This window comes from Nestor notabilis, unplaced genomic scaffold (assembly GCF_000696875.1).
Source record: "Nestor notabilis isolate BGI_N333 unplaced genomic scaffold, ASM69687v1 scaffold12172, whole genome shotgun sequence".
Lineage (NCBI taxonomy): Eukaryota > Metazoa > Chordata > Aves > Psittaciformes > Psittacidae > Nestor > Nestor notabilis.
The window spans coordinates 20,108-38,330 of NW_009919838.1; the positions used below are offsets into that span (position 1 = coordinate 20,108).

Here is an 18,223-nt window from a genome sequence, read left to right on the forward strand (position 1 = left end):
GGAGGGTGCAGAGAGAGTTAAAAAGAAACCCAACCAGGGAAAAAAACCCAATCAAACAGAAAAAACCCAACACCCCCTCCCCCCAAAAACCGACCAGAAATGCCCCAAGAATCAAGAATGCAAGGCAAAAGCAAAGATAAATCTTGCTTTAAAGTCAGAATTTATTTTCACCAATGTGAAAGATAAAATAAACATATAACCAAAATCCCCGAAGAACCCTTATTCTTGGGTTAGTAACCAAAGAAGGAAAAAGTAGCTAGCCTGATCCTACACAAAGCCTCTCATTCAATTTTGTATGAATTTTATTCCTAATCCTGAAAAATTTACCTTCCAGACATCATGTGCTTTTAGACACAGGATGCACTTTTTTCCCCACTAGTAAGCACAGCTATGGTTAACATGCAGAAGCAGAGGAGCTCTGCTAACACAGTACAAGTAACAGAACTGCTTCTCTAAGGGAATCCCGTGCTAGTGTAATGCCCAAGATGATTTTCAACAGACTAACTGCTTGACATATCACATGTCAGAACTGTTTAAGAATCCAAGAACTTGTGCAACAGCTGAAACAAATACTAGAGTCCTGACAAACACCTGGGTGCAGTCAAGGATAAGCAAAATAAGGCTACAAGGGGAAAAAAAAAAAAAATAAGTGTGGCAATTTGCTCAACAGCATCTGAAAATACGTAGTTACTGGCTGAGAAAACAGTTGGATAGAGATGAGCTGAGTAATAGGCCTGCTACAGATAAAAATACCAGGCTGAAACAGGTTGCAAGGGAAAGGAAACACGCAGCAAGTCTCTCAAGAAGAGAGGGGAAAACAGGAGACAAACAAATGGAAGGACAATTTGCAGAGAGGGAATAAGAATTTCATAACGTTCCCAATTACTAAGAAATAATGGATCCGCAGTGGGGAGGAAAAAAATGTTGCTCTATCTGCCCGACAATAGAATGGCTGGATGCAAGAAAGGATTCTGAATGGCAAGTGAAAGCAGTCACTGATCACACTTCATGTGACCACCTGTGGAACTAAGGCTCAAGTAAAGAGGCTGCAGAACACTCTCTTTCCCAACCTGCCCATTCCCAGTCTGACAAAGATGTAGATGCAATCTTCACTAGATTTCTCCTATTCCCCCACCTTTTCAGCTTAATGGCTATAAGAGGGTAACAAAAATTATCTCAAAGCTCAAGGATTTAGTTACAGACTGCACAGTAATAATTTCGGAGTATCCCTCCATGAGGAAAATGCTTTTTGTAACTCATTCTCATCTGTTGTGACAGCCTTTGACATTGCTATTTGGGAAAGACTTGTAATCACCAACCCTAGCTTTTGGCGGCATAAATGTACAACACAGACATTTGACTAGGACAGCTGAAAACAGTGACAGAACTGTATTTACTCTGTCAGAGCTAGACCACAAATGGGTGAGGGATATGATATCTGAAAACAGGAACAATACAGAGCCTGGGGAATACAATGGAGGAATTCAAAGCAAAGCTAAGCCTGTGTTAGCAACAGGAATAACAGAAATAATGCAAAAGCATCATACCAAAATAATAAAAAAATACAATCAGAAATGTTTGGGAAATGCTGGGGGTGGAGTGGGGGGGGATAAAATCAGAAAAGACAGGGATGTCACTGTATTTTCACAGGCTAAAACCAAGAATAGCATGCATCAAGTAACTCTGTAAACCTTTTATTACGAGAGGGCACCTACAACAATAAATCCAGATGTGTCTAGGAGCTTTAGTGTACCCAGGCTCTGTAACAATACACATGACACTAATAAACTGCTCCAGTATTCTCTGATAAAAATATGGCCCATTTTAATCACCATTAACTCTTCATTGTGGGTTTCTCAGTTCAAGTGCTCCAGGGGCGATTCCCACAGGGCAGCCTACATGCAGCAACCCTGCTGAAGAAATTTCAGCTCCTGTTGGACTGTAGGTGTCAAACAGGCCTGACATTTCTAAAAGTCAGATTCCTAATAGTTACTTATCTGCAGAAAAAGAAAAAAAAAAAAAAAATGTTTTTCCCAGGCCAAGTGGATTCCGTAACCGTAGAAACAAAAACCAAAGCAATAAAAAACTAAACCAAATCTCGAATCACAAGAGGCTTAGAAGTCAAGGAGTGCAGAGGTGAAGTGAAATTTGACAAGAAGTCAAGCTGGGCAAAGCCCTACAAGACAGAAAAACAAAACAACAGCTTGTTCAGCCATATAGAAAAGAGAATATAAATAAATGGAGCAGCCAGGCAACAAGGATGAAATAGAAATTCAGGATTACTCAGTATAATCTAACCCCTCAAGATCAGTATTTTCTGTGGCTTTGTGTGCATGCACAAGAATACTGTTACTGTGCAGATAGGCCAAAGGCTAGGTAATGACAATACAGGTAATGTCTGAGCAGAACACAACACTCAGGAGCATAACCTGCTTTAACAGAAAAGACCAGAGGATTGGTCCCCAGAACTCCTAACAACCACACATTAGACTACAGGTCCAGGAGCGCAGCTGACTGAAGAACTTTCACTTTACATTAACAGACATACTTGCTCTGCCTTCATCAACTAACTGGAATGCCTGTTTCTAAGTGGGAGGGGATATTTGTGGGGTGATTCAACAGGCCTTTCTGTCCAGCCTCTGCAGCATCAAAACTCTCAGTTTTCAGGATGTTCTTGATTATCTTTGAAAGGAAGAGATAATCAAGAACATTAAGTAAAGAAGTGGTGCAGTGCAATGGTGTTTACTAAGTGTAAAACACACCTGACAACTCCTACAAGTCTGTTAAGATGATGCTTATATGTCAGGCAATATATATTTTGAAACTATCCCTTACCCAGACTTTACTGAAGTATTCGATGTACCACAGGCAAAATAATTATGAAGGCAGACACTGAGAAAACCAGCAGAAAATGCATGAGGGGGACAAGAATTGTCAGGTAAGGAAAAGTATCAAATTAAAGGGATGCCATTGATAGACTTGGCAAAATTTTTTTCTTCCAAACCCATAACAATGTGAATTCCACCCATCATCCAGTACCATTACTGGTATCTTCCAGATGGAGATATACCTATTAATGTATAGGATGACCAGGAACACCCTTAAGGAGCAAGCCAGAGACAGTACACAATCAAAGAATGTAAAATCATGCCTTTTGGAACTACAAATAAAACAAACATTATGACAAGGACTTTGGAGTTTGAAAGAAAACAGTCTCCAAGTATTATGGCTGTCCTCATAATGATGAAAACCTAGTATGATACTGCCCAAGTAAGTTCAACAGGGAAGACAGAAAGACTCCTAAACCATTCAGCAAGTCTGGAACAATACACTACAAGAAATAATAAGCACAGAGGAGGTTAAGATTGACTTAGAAAAGTTAAGATCATTTCTATTACATGGTGCCTGTGACACAGTAACTAAAGGGGCCCTAGTGGCTGCTTGCTCCTGTTCTTCATTCTCTCAAAGAATCTCTGCTCTGAGTAGACTTGTTAATGTCATCTTCCTATTTCCTTCAACCACTTTTTACCTTGAAAGCCCCAGATAAATGTCCCTTGGTTCAGGTTAGCTGGCAGCTGCGTGAATAAGCTTCCCCAGTTGTCCAGATCCACTAACACAATGTGAGTCATGGTACTCAGGTAGTCAAGATCAGGAAGTTCATCATCTTCAGTGGGATAAAAAGGATGACTATCTGGTCAACCAACATACATCAACAAGATACGCTTTTGCAAATTCACGTATTCAACTGTTCTATAAGCTAAAAGTTACAAAACATGATCCTGTTTGGTAATTGCGTTGTTTTTAAATCAACTGAAGTAGCATTTAATAATACACGAATCAGAGAAAAGAAAGTAGAATCTAGCTATTTGATGGTGTAGAGCTGGATAGCTTTCTGGCAGGCACGGAAAGCTGTTGTCCTGAACTGAGACATTTTAATAGTCCATTTAATATTCAACTGTGCACCTCTGACTATGGCAAGTCTCTGACATTAAATTACTTGCATGTATAAACACATGTAAAATGTTTAGAGACATACTTTTTGTTGCGTATCTACATTAATGTGAACCTTTTAATCAAAAGCATTATAACATCATGAGTAATTAAAACCACTTCCAATTTCTGAACACAAGGTACACCTTCAGCATTCTTGATGTCATTCTTAGAAGTGACATAAACTTCAAAAAAAAATATTTGCATGCTCAAAGTAAAAAAACCCCTAATACATACTAAGAATATAAATTCTTAGCTGAAATTCTCTTTTGGCAAGCTAAGGAAATTGAGAAGATGGTGTTATAATAGGACTGCCCACACAGAAAGCACTACCAGGCTCAAAGATTTATATGTACAGAGGTGGCAAGTTTCTCTTGAATGTGTGCATATTACAGACCACTCCTACATTTCTAGGAGTTAGATCTCTATTTGGGGTCCTGGGTTGTCCTCTTCCTTTAAACACAAAATTATGTTCCCAACTAATTTGAAAATTAAATGTTTCAGTCCCAGGGTCCTCATATCTGCCTACTTTTAATCTTTTTTTAAAGCCTTCATACATATGGCATATAGCAATGAATTACTGAGTCCAAGTTCTGGAAACTCAAACACTGAGAATTCAAAATGCAGCTTTGAGAAATAACAAATATTAAATTCTGAACTGATTTATAGGCTGGATGCAGGCAAATGATATGCTACATACTTATACTGACATTGAAACAGAGCGTGCTTAAGACAATATTAAGAAAAACCCAAAGGCACAAACCTTCCTCAGGCTCTTCAGAACATGTAGAGCTCTCTCTTTTTTCATTCTGGATTTGTCCCCGCCGAGGAGATGACTGTGGTCGTTCCCAAGTCTTGGGTGGAGATGCTTGAAATTTTAGCTGGTGATGTTTTCTGTCCACACAAGCCCCACTTGCTGTGAACTGGAATACTGCATTATCAAATTCTGTTGCAAGACTTGATAGATCAGGTTTCTGCAAGAAGCAGTGTTTCACATGGTAGTGCTGATGTGCACCCTGAAGATCATCAAAGTTTTTGTTGCATGCAGCACATCTAACAACAAACATCTCTTCTTTACGTTTCGCTGACATGTGAGTGTTGAGGTGACTGTTCAAATCAGCAAAATTCTGTGCAGTTGCAGAACAGGTGCAGCATCGAAACCATAAGTTTCCTTTTTGCAGCATGGCTTTCTGACAATTATCATAATCATTCTTCCTGTTTCTTTTGGAGATGTAAGTTGTTCGGCAACCACAGGTTAAACGGTCTCCCTTTTCTACTGGCAAGAAGTCCTCCTCTTTTTTTATTGATACTTCCACCTGCTCAGGCACAAATGTATAGTCCATGCTATGAATCTCCCTATAATGGATTAGAAATTCTTCTTCTGTGTCAAAGAAGAGATTATCACAAAGGCCACATAAGAATTTAGTCTGTATCTCCTGGTTATGATGCTCTTGGAAGTGTCGCAGTAGCGTTCCTTCTTTACGGAAGTAATTTCTGCATAAGCCACAGCAATATCTGTGAAATGAATGGCTTTCTAAGGACATGCAATGTTGTTTAACACTCTCTTCAGATTCAAACATCTCCTCACAAATGCAGCATTGCCATTTTCCCACAATAGGGCTTTTTTCAGGGGAGAGTTCTATAGGACTAGGAATGTCTTTCCTTTCATGTGCATAAATGCATGCTGTGTTAGAAGCAGATGGCATAGGTTCATCTTCTGGAGCTTCTTGCTCATAATAGTAACTATGACCACCATGAAATTCAGTCACGTGTCCCATAATATCCTCTTCTCTGACATCTACAGAGCATGCTCTGCACCAGAGAAGAAAATTAGTCAAGTGTGCTCCCCCATGGAATCGACTCATATGCAGGCGGATAATGCTTGAATTTTCAGCAAGCTTTCCGCACACAGCACACTTGTGACAGATCCTATTTGCTGATAAAATGTGTTTTTCTACTGATTCTTCTGTAAAGAACTTTCGAAGGCATTCACAAAACCAGGCTTTTACTTTGTGGGCACTACCTTGACTTTGCTTTGCCACATGACCTTCATTTTTATCTTTTAGATCGCTCTTCTGCTTTGCAGGAGTAGACCCCGTCTCGCTGGTAGACTCGTCAGAAGTCAAATGTCTTTTAAGCAGTGGTCTTGACCGATCCACAGAATGCCACAAATGAGACTGATTTTTATTTTTTCCATTGATATGACAGAACATCAAGATGGACTCTGCCATTGTAGTAACAGCTTTAATGTTATGTTGAGTGGTTTGCTTATGCTGAGTGATCTGATTCTGATCAGCAAAGAGTTCATCACAGTTCCCACAGTAACCTTCTGTTTTAAAGATCTCTGCAACTTGGGAGATGCTCCTCTTTGAGAGTGCCACAGGCCCAGAATTATAACAGTGTGTTCTATAATGGATTAAAGAAAAAAAAAAGTAAAGAGGTTATGATATAACCTATAATGAAACATTCTAAAACTTTCAGATGTACTTTGACATATTACCTAGTAGCTGCAGCAATTACTGCATGGAATAATGTCCTCTGTATACTTCAACTCGCCTATTAGCCTGCCAAGAAAAAGACGCAATACCTATCTAGTCTCTGCACTTTGAGGAGAATTAGGTGCTGATTTCCAAAACTAGCACTTTAGATTGATGCTTATGTTGTTGACTCAATACATTTCAGAAATCAAACGCTGCCAACTCAGAAACAATTTAGAAACTGCCAATTTAGTGGAACAGAGACCAAATTCTGTTGTTGTGTTACAGAAAGAAAAAAAGGATACAGACATCAATCAGCATTCTGCAGTGGATTGTGTGGGATAAGGCAGGTAAAAGATATGGAAAGGGACAGTTTTTGATGGCTTACTCAGGAAGTCAAATTCACATAGTCCTAGATGCCCTGAAATCCACTAGCACCACTAAGAACATGTCTACCTATCTATGGATATTCACATCATGCAGACAGCTGTCTCTCACAAACCTGAAATGAGCCGTTAATTCCATATGCGAGCGTAGTGTCTGGTGGCAGGATATACACTTCACTTGGAAGGGGACCTCTTTGCACAGAGATATCAGAAGGTTCTTTGCATAGGATGGGAAAGGTAGAGGAAGGCCAGCCTTCATTTCATCTATAACACGGAATGGCAACCACATATTAGAGTTCTTTCACAGCATTTCAGCTCTCAGATGATACAGTTAAACACAGAATCACTGAATCATTAGGGTTGGAAAGGACCACTGGAGATCATCTAGTCCAAACTCCCTGCCAAGGCAGAGCCACCTAGAGCAGGTTACACAGGAACTCTTTTGTCACAGGGTTCAGAAAGCAAGCTACCATGTGCCACCTGAATGACAGTAATTATGCAATGGAAGCATAAAGTAAAAACTGCATTAATTTTTTAAATTTTTCTGTAAATTTCATACCTGATTTTGCATCCTGCTTTTTCATACTTAATGACTGACTCTACTTATCTATTCCTCCCTCTAGAAGGTCAGGTCAGATCTCTCTAGAAGATTCTTATTGACCACCTTCCCCTTTATCTATCACCACCTGTCTATTCTTACAACATATGCTTTTGTTTAAAGCCAGTGTGTTTAAAAAGAAAAAAATATGCAATTCATTTAACAAGTTCCCACACACTGTGACCATCTTGCTCTTCCTCATCCTCAACATTAATTCTCCTTAAATTTTTAGGTGCAGGACTTGCTGTTGTTCCCAGTACATACTCCATGCCTCCCTCCAGGTATCAGCAACGTAAGAAATTTTCTACTAAGAGACCCAGTTTTAAAGGCATCTACAGTTGGCACATTCAGAATTAGTAATCTATGTGAGAATAAAAGTACTGTGCAGCTGACTGTCACTTCCGTGAAGATGGCAGTACTGGCTTGACCTGCAGGAAGATTCCTTCAAAGCCTGTATTTACTGCAAACTTCCTGCAGACACTCGTTGGGAGGGCAGTAGTAGAATACATAGTTATGAAGACAAGAAATAACTATGGCCATGTAGGCTTATCCTGAAAGCTACATTATCTACAATGTAGTAGCTTCTTAAATAAAAAGTCAACACCATCTATATCTCATTTGTCTACTTAACATTAAAGTAAATGCTTTAATGCCTATTGCTTTTGTCAAAGCTAAAGAAAGTCAGTATAGTTATGATGGTCATTAACCCTGTTTCCTAGATCACAATCAGACAGGTATCTTCTGTGGAATCTAGCAAGTATGGTTCTCAGCCTGGAGAAGAGAAGGCTGCATGGAGACCTCATAGCAGCCTTCCAGTATCTGAAGGGGGCCTACAAGGATGATGGGGAGGGACTCTTCATCAGGGACTGTAGTGGTAGGACAAGGGGTAATGGCTTCAAACTTAAACAGGGGAAGTTTAGGTTAGATACAAGGAAGAAGTTCTTTACAGTGAGGGTGGTGAGGCACTGGAATGGGTTGCCCAAGGAAGCTGTGAATGCTCCATCCCTGGCGGTGTTCAAGGCCAGGTTGGACAGAGCCTTGGGTGACATGGTTTAGTGCGAGGCATCCCTGCCCATGGCAGGGGGGTTGCAACTAGATGATCTTAAGGTCCTTTCTAACCCTAACTATTCTGATCCTATGGTTCAGGATTTTACCAGCTCACAACAGAACTTGTATTTTAGCTTTCAGCAACAATGCAGCCAGTGCAAGGCATCAGACCAGCAGCAATGTTCTAGCTAAGCAGGATAAATGTGCAATTATATGGAGGAGAAACTTTCACAGGTCTTTTCCACCAGGAATGACAAAGACAACTACAAGAAAAGTAGCCTCCAGACAGTACAGTAAAGGGAAGGAACATCACAGCCAGCCTGACTGAAATTGAAATTTATGTGTTTTGGTCTGAATTCCTACCAACATGCTAAATGTAAACTTATTTAGGACAGCAATTGTACAGAGTCACTGGAGGATGGGAAGCATATATGAGACCTGAGAGCATGGAGATAAAGGCAAGTCTGCTCCTCATTACAGCAATTGTGATGGAAGAATCATTTCTATACAAAAATATGAATTTCAAAGCATCTCCTCTTACAAAACTGGATCACATTTAAGATCTTAAAAGAAAAATAGGAATTCATTAAAAACAAACTTTAAAACCTTAAGTTTTTTTACACAGCACAATTAAGTAATTTCATAGCATAAGGATCAATTATCAGAAGGAATGAAAGCAGTATACTTAGTAGCAACATACCACTCAATTTAGAATTCTGGAGGAAGTGGTTCTCTCCTGACATATGCTGCAAGCACTCCTCTCTTCTGGTGAAAAGGAGGAAGCAGTCTGGGCAAGCAAAACACTGAATAAGCTGCGGAGGGAGATCTTTTATATGTCCATCATTTTCATCTAGCTGGAAGAGAAAATGATCTAGTTAAGAAAAAATTAAGTCAAGAAACTATTACCAGTTCTCCTCACATCCTTCCATTCCTCTATCTTTTCTGTAGTAATGTTGGCACTTTTAGTTTTTCAGCTACCACATCTATGTTTATCTATAGCCTACCCTATGCACTTCAGTTAGTGAGACACAAGGGACTGGCCAAATTGCCTTACTACACTGGCAACTTTTCCACTCCCTTCTTGCATGACTGGGAGCAAGCACCTTTCCCAGGAACTATGGGCTCCATCAACTCTTAGCTAGTCCCTTTGCCCAGTCTCTCAAAAAGATCTCCTTCTATCACCAAAGCAGCTGTTTTTCCCTAATCTTGCTAACCACCAATTTCTCAAAATGCTGCTCCTCTGAACAGCCTGACAGGTCTCTGATTTTCAGCAAAGTTAACTCCTTCCACCCCTTTTGCCTTCTACATCAACTTCAGATCTCTGCCTTCAGGGCAAAAATCCTTTAATTTTGCTTCTGACATTTTTGCTTACTCCTTCCTTATGTTACTCAAAGAATCTTCATGATATGCTTATGCTTTTTTCTACAGCTTCATTTAGGATTATCTCCCCATCCTTCTACACCAAAATAATCTCATCTTCCTGCCTGCTGTGAGAGCCACTCCCTAACTGCAGCTAATGCCCTTGGACATGCCACAGACACACTACTTGGAAGCAATGGGAAAAGAGCTAGGACAAACTACGATGTGATCTTTCAAGCTTGTCAGGTATGACTACTACTAGCTATGTGGTTACTACTACTAGCTAAAACTAGTCTGATGCTCAGAGTATTTAGAACTTCCCCTAAATTTAACCCAACTTTTGCAGACTAGGCAGATCCACAACATTTTTATTAAAATACTAAACTGTGAAAATGCTATCCATTATCCAGTTCAACACCAGACTGCTTAAGTGAAACAATGCACCCAGAAGATAACACCTGAGCATCTACTATCAATGAACTGAGGTTTCACAGGGGTAAGTTATGAACAGAAAAGAAAGAGAGCATCATAAAGGAAAAAAAAAAAAAGAAGTACAAAGAGTGAAGGCAGGAAGGAACAACAATAAAATCCCCAAACACCATTAGCTTATATTCAAATCAAAACTCAAATGCTAGATTATCCTTTTCTCTAACCAGTGAGTAGCAGGAAATACATAGTAACAGAAGAAACAGTTACATCTGAATCACTCAAGTTTTTCTTCTTCATTCTGTTGCCTCTGGTTTCCCCCATCTCCCTTCTGGTGCTTCTCTTTTTATGTTACTTGTTTCACCCTAACTTCTTGCCTTTATCTTTCAGTTTTGGACATTAAAAAAAAAAAAAAAAAAGAAAAAAGAAAAAAAAAAGAAAAGAAAAAGAAGGGAATACCTTATGACAGCACCAATAGAGGGACAAGAGGTTCAAGACAGAACTACAGTTCTCTCAAAAGCACATTGGTCTAATGTCTAGATCTAATGGGGGTACTTGTCAGGATGCACTGTTTGAAATGGCAGCATAAGAAACATTATCTTGAAGACTAAAAGAAGGGAGGGGAGAAAGAAGGTTAAAAGGAGAAAAAAAAAAAAACAAAATCCCAGTGCATATTTTTATATCTTCAAAACCCCCTAGTACTTTCAGTCAGGCGAGTTACCTATCCTCATGATCTTGCCTTAGATAAAAGATGATCACTGTACTGCTGAGAGGTTGAAAATATCTGGCAGCATATCACACAGGCGACAGCATTATTTGGGGGCCCACGTAATGTGACTGTTGGGTCACAAGGAGAATGATCAAACCTGGAGAGAAAGAAATAATTAACAAAGTAGTCCCCTCTAAATAGTCAAAACAGGTGGGTTTTTTTTGGGGGGGTGGGGGGGCAGGAAAATCCGTCTTTTGAAGTTGTTGGACAAAACCCTATCAAATGAACCTAAACTGTAAAATTCCTCACTTCCTCTGTTAACCGTATCAGTTGAAGTATCCTGTACAGGGCTGATTCTCCCTGCAGCTTACCTGTTACAATGACCACTTTGCAGAAGAATCATACTGTTTTTAAGAGTGAAAGAACTAACAAAAACCTCAACTGCCTACAGAGGAATTTTAAAAATATATTTATTTTTACCTCCCTACACTAGTCCTGGCTGGGATGGAGTTAATTTTCTTCATAGCACCTTACATACAGTGGGTGTGCTTTGGAATTACGAACAGTGTTGATATAGCACAGGGATGCTTTAGCTATTGCTGAGCAGTGCTTGGACAACATAGAGGCCGCCTTTGTTTTCCAGACTACCCCACCAGCACAAAGGCTGGGGACAGGCAAGAGGCTGGGAGGGAAGACAGCTGGGACAGCCAACACCAACTGACTGAAGGGGTCTTCCACAGCATGAACACTGTGATCAGCAATAAAAACTAGAGGAAGGAGGAGAAAAGGGGGGATGTTCAGAATGATGGTGTTTGCCTTCCCAAGTAGCTGTTATGTGCGATAAAGCCCTGCCCACCAACGGGAATTCCTTATTTTGCTTTGCTTGTTTGCACAGCTTTTGCTTTACCTAAACTGTTTTTATCCCAGCCCAGTTTTCTCACATTTACCCTTCCGATTCTCTTCCCACCCCACTGGGGGGAGTGAGTGAGCGGCTCTCTGGGGCTGAACTGACACCAGGGCTAACCCACAGCACTCCCCTCAGCTCCTCTCCTCACCATTTTCCCCATGCATATTCAGTAGTTAAAAGGCACTATATGCTGGAACTGACCCCAGACACAGCGAGTGCTGACTAGCAATGATCAGCTATGAACAGTTGTCTGGCCTGTAGCTCTTGCTCCTCTTTCAAACATAAGGGGTATTTTTAATCTTACCATCAAGTTGTATACATTTTGCTCTTTTTCAAGTTTGGATGAAGATGTAACAGAATTGGAGAACAGAAATGTTGTTTCTCAAAAATCAAAATATGCTCAAGAGGAGATCAATTCTGAATGAAAAACATCAAATGAAAAAACAACCAACCAGGAAGTTCATCACATCATTTACACAAAATCTGTAACATATTAACCTGCCCTCCAAATGGAATTTTGTCACGATAGGTAGTTTAAAGTAGACTTGATGTTGATGCACTAAGCTGAAGCATATCTTTCATCATTTCTTTCACTATGTCCTTACCTTTGAAGGTGACCTAAGAGAAGATGTCCATTATCAAACTCTCTGTTGCAGTGCATCACAGGGCAAGCCATGGGACTGCTGTTGACTTTCATCTGATGTGCTCTCTTACAAACACGCCTTTTTCCACAGTTAACACTTTCTGGTTTGAGACCTGTGTTATAAAACAAAGCACTTAACTAGAATCTGAATTACAGAGGCTTAAGAAAACAAAAACAAACACAAGCCCTAAAACATTTAAAAATCAAGTCATATTGATTCTTAAAAGCAAGCCAACAATGCACTGTAACTCAATCCTGCTACAGTAAGTCTGCTGTTTCATTTGAGGAATCTGTCTCTTCAATTCCCAGCAGGATTACTTTTCAAACACTTTTGTCACCTTCCACAAGGTCCTCCATGCAGTATTTTACACTGATTGAACATCGTGACATTATACTTATTTATGTAGACATTTTCCTTGAGCAACAGTTCAACAGTAATGTTTTTCCTTCTAGCAGCTTTGCTTATAAAAGTAGTTAACATTGCCTTAGTGGTATTCAGACTTCATATATTGAATGTGGTAAGCAGCAAAACATTAGAAGAATAGCTTTTATGGAAATGAGTGTTTAAGAACTTCCAAATGCCACACTGTAGCACAGTTAATACTGTAAGATTTGGTTATGCATGAGGCACCTACAAGCTCAATGTCAGTACTGCTCAATGCAACTATCATACGTTCTATCCTGTGATGCAGGACTTAGAAAATTTATCACAGAAATTTAAGTTTCCTATTCTTACCTGGCATTTTTAACCACTGGTCCACACATAATCTTGCAGCTTCTGTGTCACTATTTGCCCGAATAAATTCCAGCTCTTGCAACCCATGAGCATATTGGGAGTCAACCTTCTCCTGAAGGGGGAAAGGTGTAATTTTAATTCTGCAGGTTACATTACCTGATGAGGATTGAGGAGCCACCCAGCAGGAAAATATTATTAACAAAAGGATTTTTTAGCCTTCATTCTCAGACTACTTTAAAAGCTACATAGCTATCTCTGACTTCACAGCTGAGAAAGTATGTGGAGACATTAATAGATTGCCATATTGTAAGTGGAGGAGACCGGAGAGGAATGTAGGCCTCTCTGGACTTCAGGGCTACTTTGGACTACACCTAACAGCCTTTTACTCTGTTGCATTAGAGTAGTCTGTTGTAGGCTATTAACAAGTTGTAATTATAGTACAATTCTGTGACTTTAAAAATCGTTGAGGGTGTTCAGAAAATTAGCCTGGAAAAGTCAGCACATTCCACAGATGTTAGATTTTTCCCTGTTGAATTTCATGAAGCTCTTGTAAGCCCATTCCTTCAAGTGGTCTGGGTCCCACTGATAGCAGCCCTACCCTTCAGCCTACTGACTGCACCTCCCAGTTCATAATAACAAAAAAAAAATCCCATGCCTTTCAAATAGCTGCACAACACAATTAATAGAATTCAACTTTAAAATTCTGCCTTACACATAGAAAATTTTATCCCATTATGAAATATTACCTGATACAGAGATTTCATGTGGCAAATAGCGTCCCTAAAAATCTCAGACAAAAGCAGGTAGATAACTTGGTTTGCACAATGGTGGTTTGTAATAACTGTTAGTTTTCAATTATTTAACCAGAATAACTGACGCTGAGGTCCCCCTGCTATACATACAAACAAGAGAACAAGTTTTTGCCACTGCCTTGCATGAAGTTACTTCCCCCTCACCCCTTATGAACTGTAATAAGACTAGCAAACTGATCAGCTAAAAGCCACTGAAGAGACAAAGTCCACACTGTGTTTCAAAAAATGCCCCAGAAGGAAAAATCTCTATTTTGCTCATCCATCATTTTATTTACTTAATAGTGAAAATAAATACACTCATGACTACAAGGCCTGTATTATACAATTCTACTTAATTCTACATAAAAAAAAAAAAACCAAACAAAAAAACCCACAGTAAAATATGTCCAATACCTTGAAGGCTTTGTTTTTCTCTTCTTTTTGCTGTTTCTCAACTTCTACATGACGTGCCAGACGATCCAAAGTTGATGCAACTCGTTCTTTCTGATAGTCAATGTGATCTTTACGCTTAGTATTTCTCTACAATGGAGAAGTTAAACTTTTATTTGGTAACTGTTAAGTAACAGGCACTAATACAGTGAAAAGTGATGCCTAAGCATCAGGATGCAATTCAGTACATAATTCCAATCCTAAATTCCATGATCTACCTTGCTAGTTTTCTCTTCCTATTTACCAGCACCTCTAACTTCTGTTAACAAACAAACAATCCCCACCCCCTACATAGTCAAGGCAATTCAACATCAACATTAGCCTCACTAAAAGCACACAGATGATAGTGCTGGGTGTCCTAGAAGTCTCAAATTAAAAATGAAGTAAATTCTTCTAAGTAGGTAAACAAAATTGCTAAAGATTTCAAAGGCGACATGCAGCCCACCTGAAAAACCGAGAACTGATATCATGCTTGCTCTTAGACAGCATTGCCCGCTATCTTCAGAAAGGCAGATTAGCTTTTTCTAGCATAAGGGCCATACGCTGTAGTTTGCTCCTGCTGCACAATCAACTCTAGCAATCATCCCTGAGGAGTGAGCCTGTGCATGTGCAGAAGTCCCACCTTTCCTTAAGAACCAGGTTTGTTTCATACATCCTATATTGTAACACTGGAAAAGATAAGCTAAGAGATGTCCACTGCTGCCAAAAAATAACTCTAGCAGAGCCATTCTCAATCACCGTTTCCCTCAAAGGCCCTGCAGAGTAGGCACAATAAGCTTGGGGGATACCTGAATTGACCTGCTTCTGACTCTTACATTCTAAAAAGGAATTACAAAGAATGAGACTGAGGCTGTCATCAGAATAAGATCCTCCAACCTATGAACTGCTCCTTACAAGTTACTTTGGAAGAAAAAAGCCTAGGAATAGGCCAGATAACATTTGCAGGCTAGAAAACAAATACACCAATTTATGAGGTCATTTGTAGCTTTCTTCAACACACTTGCTAAAACCACTGAAAGTCAAATAAAACAATCCAAGTCCATTCCAAGAAGGCAAAAAATGGCTCAGGAAAAAAATGAAGTGTTGGCATTCTTACCTTCCAATCAAGAGTCGGTAAAAATCAAAAGACTTCCATGCTGGTTTATTTATTACTTATTAAAAATACCTCTAACAAGTATTTTTATGAGAAGTAACTGATGGGAAAAAAATACTGGAGACTAATCATTTTATCAGCTGAGTAATCCCAAAACGTATTACAACATACTCACATGAACATAAGAACTGCTATTAGGTTCTTCATCCTCGCTACTGATAAGATCAATGCTTTCAAGTACAGGCCTTAAAGGTCCTTCCTGAAAAAGAGTGTTAAACACACACATAATATTATGTCGTATTCCTTGGAGATAAAATGTTGCATGCTTTACAGTACATTGTCAGCATTACCTGAAGGGTAACTTCCCCAAGGTTTTAACATATAGATATCAACTAGAAAAAAGTACAAATTAACAGTCTTAGTTTGGTTAATAACCTTACATTCTTCACCTGCTCAAGCAACTTAGATCTACATTTTTAAAGATACTCAACTTGTGCCATTAATTCAATGGTAGTAGGGTAGCAGGCTGTTACCAAGACAGGAATGTCCTTAAATTTTACTAAGCAATGCTAAATGGGTTTTCATTGTTTTCAGGGTTTGTTTTGATTGGTTGTTTTTAAAAGACACAAATTCCAGCTCCAAAAGCATGGTGGGTTGACCCTGGCTGGATGCCAGGTGCCCACCAAGATGCTCTAGCACTGCCCTCCTCAGATGGGGCAGAAGGATAAGATGGAAAAAACCCTCGTGGGTCAAGACAAAAGCAGTATAAAAAAAGCAAAAGCAAAGGCCATGCACAGAAGCAGAGGAAAATGAAAGATTTAAACTCTGCTTCCCATCAGCAGGCAACGGCCAGCCACTTCCTGGGAAGCAGGGCAGCAGTTGCTCCAAAAAAACAAACGTAACAACGAATGCCACCCCTCCTTTCTCTTAGCTTTTATTGCTGAGAAGATATCATATGGTGTGGAATATCCCTTTTGTCAGTTTGGGTCAGCTGTCCTGGCTGTGTCCCCTCCCACGATCTTGCCCATTCCCAGCCTACTGATGAGGGGGAATACTGGAGACACATCCCTGATGATGTGTGAGCACGGCTTAGCAGTAGCTGTAACACTGGTGTGTTTCCAGCATCTTTCTAGCTACCAATGCAAAGCAGAGCACTATAAGGACTTCTGTGGTGAAAATTCACTAACATCAGCCAGACCCAATACAAAAAGAAGTGAAAATCTTTAGGCATTCCAAACAAGAAAGCAAGAAACAGTCTCATACACTTTTGAGCCCTGAAAGCTACTCCTTTTGAGCAGGTATTACATAAGCACAAGCACCTTCTCTGTATTAGAATCACAATGAAATGGAGTCACCCATTCACACCACATACTCAGAGCACAAACACATGTGTCCATTTAGTCTGCCCAGAATTCAGTTGCAAAGATGTGCATTGAGGAAGCCTGGTCAGGACTCCATGCAAAGATAGGAGGACAAAGGACCCTGGACATCAACAAGTACTTAAGTCTTCTCTATTCTTCTAACATTTCTACTACCAGCTTCTGGTAGATAGTAGGATATTGGCACAAACATGAAAAAGCAAATGGAGAAGAATAATTAAAGGCAGCAACCCAAACTAAGCATGTAAGTCTTAATTTCTTTAAAGAAGATATACAAAATAACGTCTGGAGCTCCATCCACACTCACTTTGACAAGTCTTCAGCTTTTAAAGGCAAAAAACCCCAGTACTTCGTCCACATAATTTGATGTCGTGCAAGACAATAAACAAACCCCTATCATGCTACAACATTATCACATGCCTACTAAATAATCAGTGTAATAAACACGAAACAGGATGAGTAACTCTACATACACCAAACAAAAATATTCCTAGTGACTCTAACTCAAATCCATGGTTATATGTGTACACATCTTCAGTGAGAGGCCAGGTTAACTAAAAATTACCACATGCCATAAAATGTTTCCTACCCAAAGTTGTTATCTTACCTCAGAGTAAATAAATCAAAACCAAAGATAAGGTTTTGGTAGTGAGGGTGGTGGTGGCTGTTGTATTTGTACATGTAATGCCATCTGCATTATATGACAGAGTTTTTGGCTAAACTACAGTATTAACCGTTTGGCAATACTGCTGGCAGATACCACAGAGCTGTTGCATAATTCACAGGTATTCTTTATTTGTTAGAAAGTTAAGTTTTCCAGGCAGAAGGAGGACTTAAAATGGTCAGCAGACTGACTTCTTGAGGAGGTGCAGTACTATATCCACCATCTCTGCCATATATTTGGCAGTGTCCTCAAGATCTTAACAATCAACCAGCTAGGGCAAGCTGGAAAGATTTACTGTCTCATGAGAAGCAGCAGAGAGAACAGCAGCAAGCAATTCTCTCTGCTGTCTTTACTGCATCTCATTCTTTACATTCTTCCACCTTTCAAGGCTATAAAGCTGTTCAGCTGGCCAGACATAAACAGCCCTCATTGTCTCACTGGCAAGGAAGAGGGACGAGATACTGGACAGATGACAAAACTTCACAGGAATCAAGCTCAAAAGAGTGCTTAACTTTTTATGATTAAAGAGAACATGGTTTTCTAAATGAAATGTAAAACACCCCTACAC

At 39.6% G+C, this 18,223-nt stretch overlaps 1 protein-coding gene across 1 annotated transcript in view; it reads right to left on the reverse strand.

Annotated features, from left to right (window-relative positions):
- ZNF451 (zinc finger protein 451) overlaps positions 1-18,223 on the reverse strand; it is a 37,750-nt gene that overhangs the window by 13,596 nt on the left and 5,931 nt on the right. Inside the window, exons 2-10 of the mRNA XM_010010420.1 lie at positions 15,788-15,871; positions 14,484-14,609; positions 13,279-13,390; positions 12,505-12,655; positions 11,023-11,149; positions 9,199-9,352; positions 6,970-7,117; positions 4,754-6,396; positions 3,530-3,664 (exon numbers count right to left, since the gene is read on the reverse strand). Coding sequence (XP_010008722.1) covers positions 3,530-3,664; positions 4,754-6,396; positions 6,970-7,117; positions 9,199-9,352; positions 11,023-11,149; positions 12,505-12,655; positions 13,279-13,390; positions 14,484-14,609; positions 15,788-15,871 — 2,680 coding nt within the window. The remainder of the gene's footprint in view (positions 1-3,529; positions 3,665-4,753; positions 6,397-6,969; positions 7,118-9,198; positions 9,353-11,022; positions 11,150-12,504; positions 12,656-13,278; positions 13,391-14,483; positions 14,610-15,787; positions 15,872-18,223) is intronic.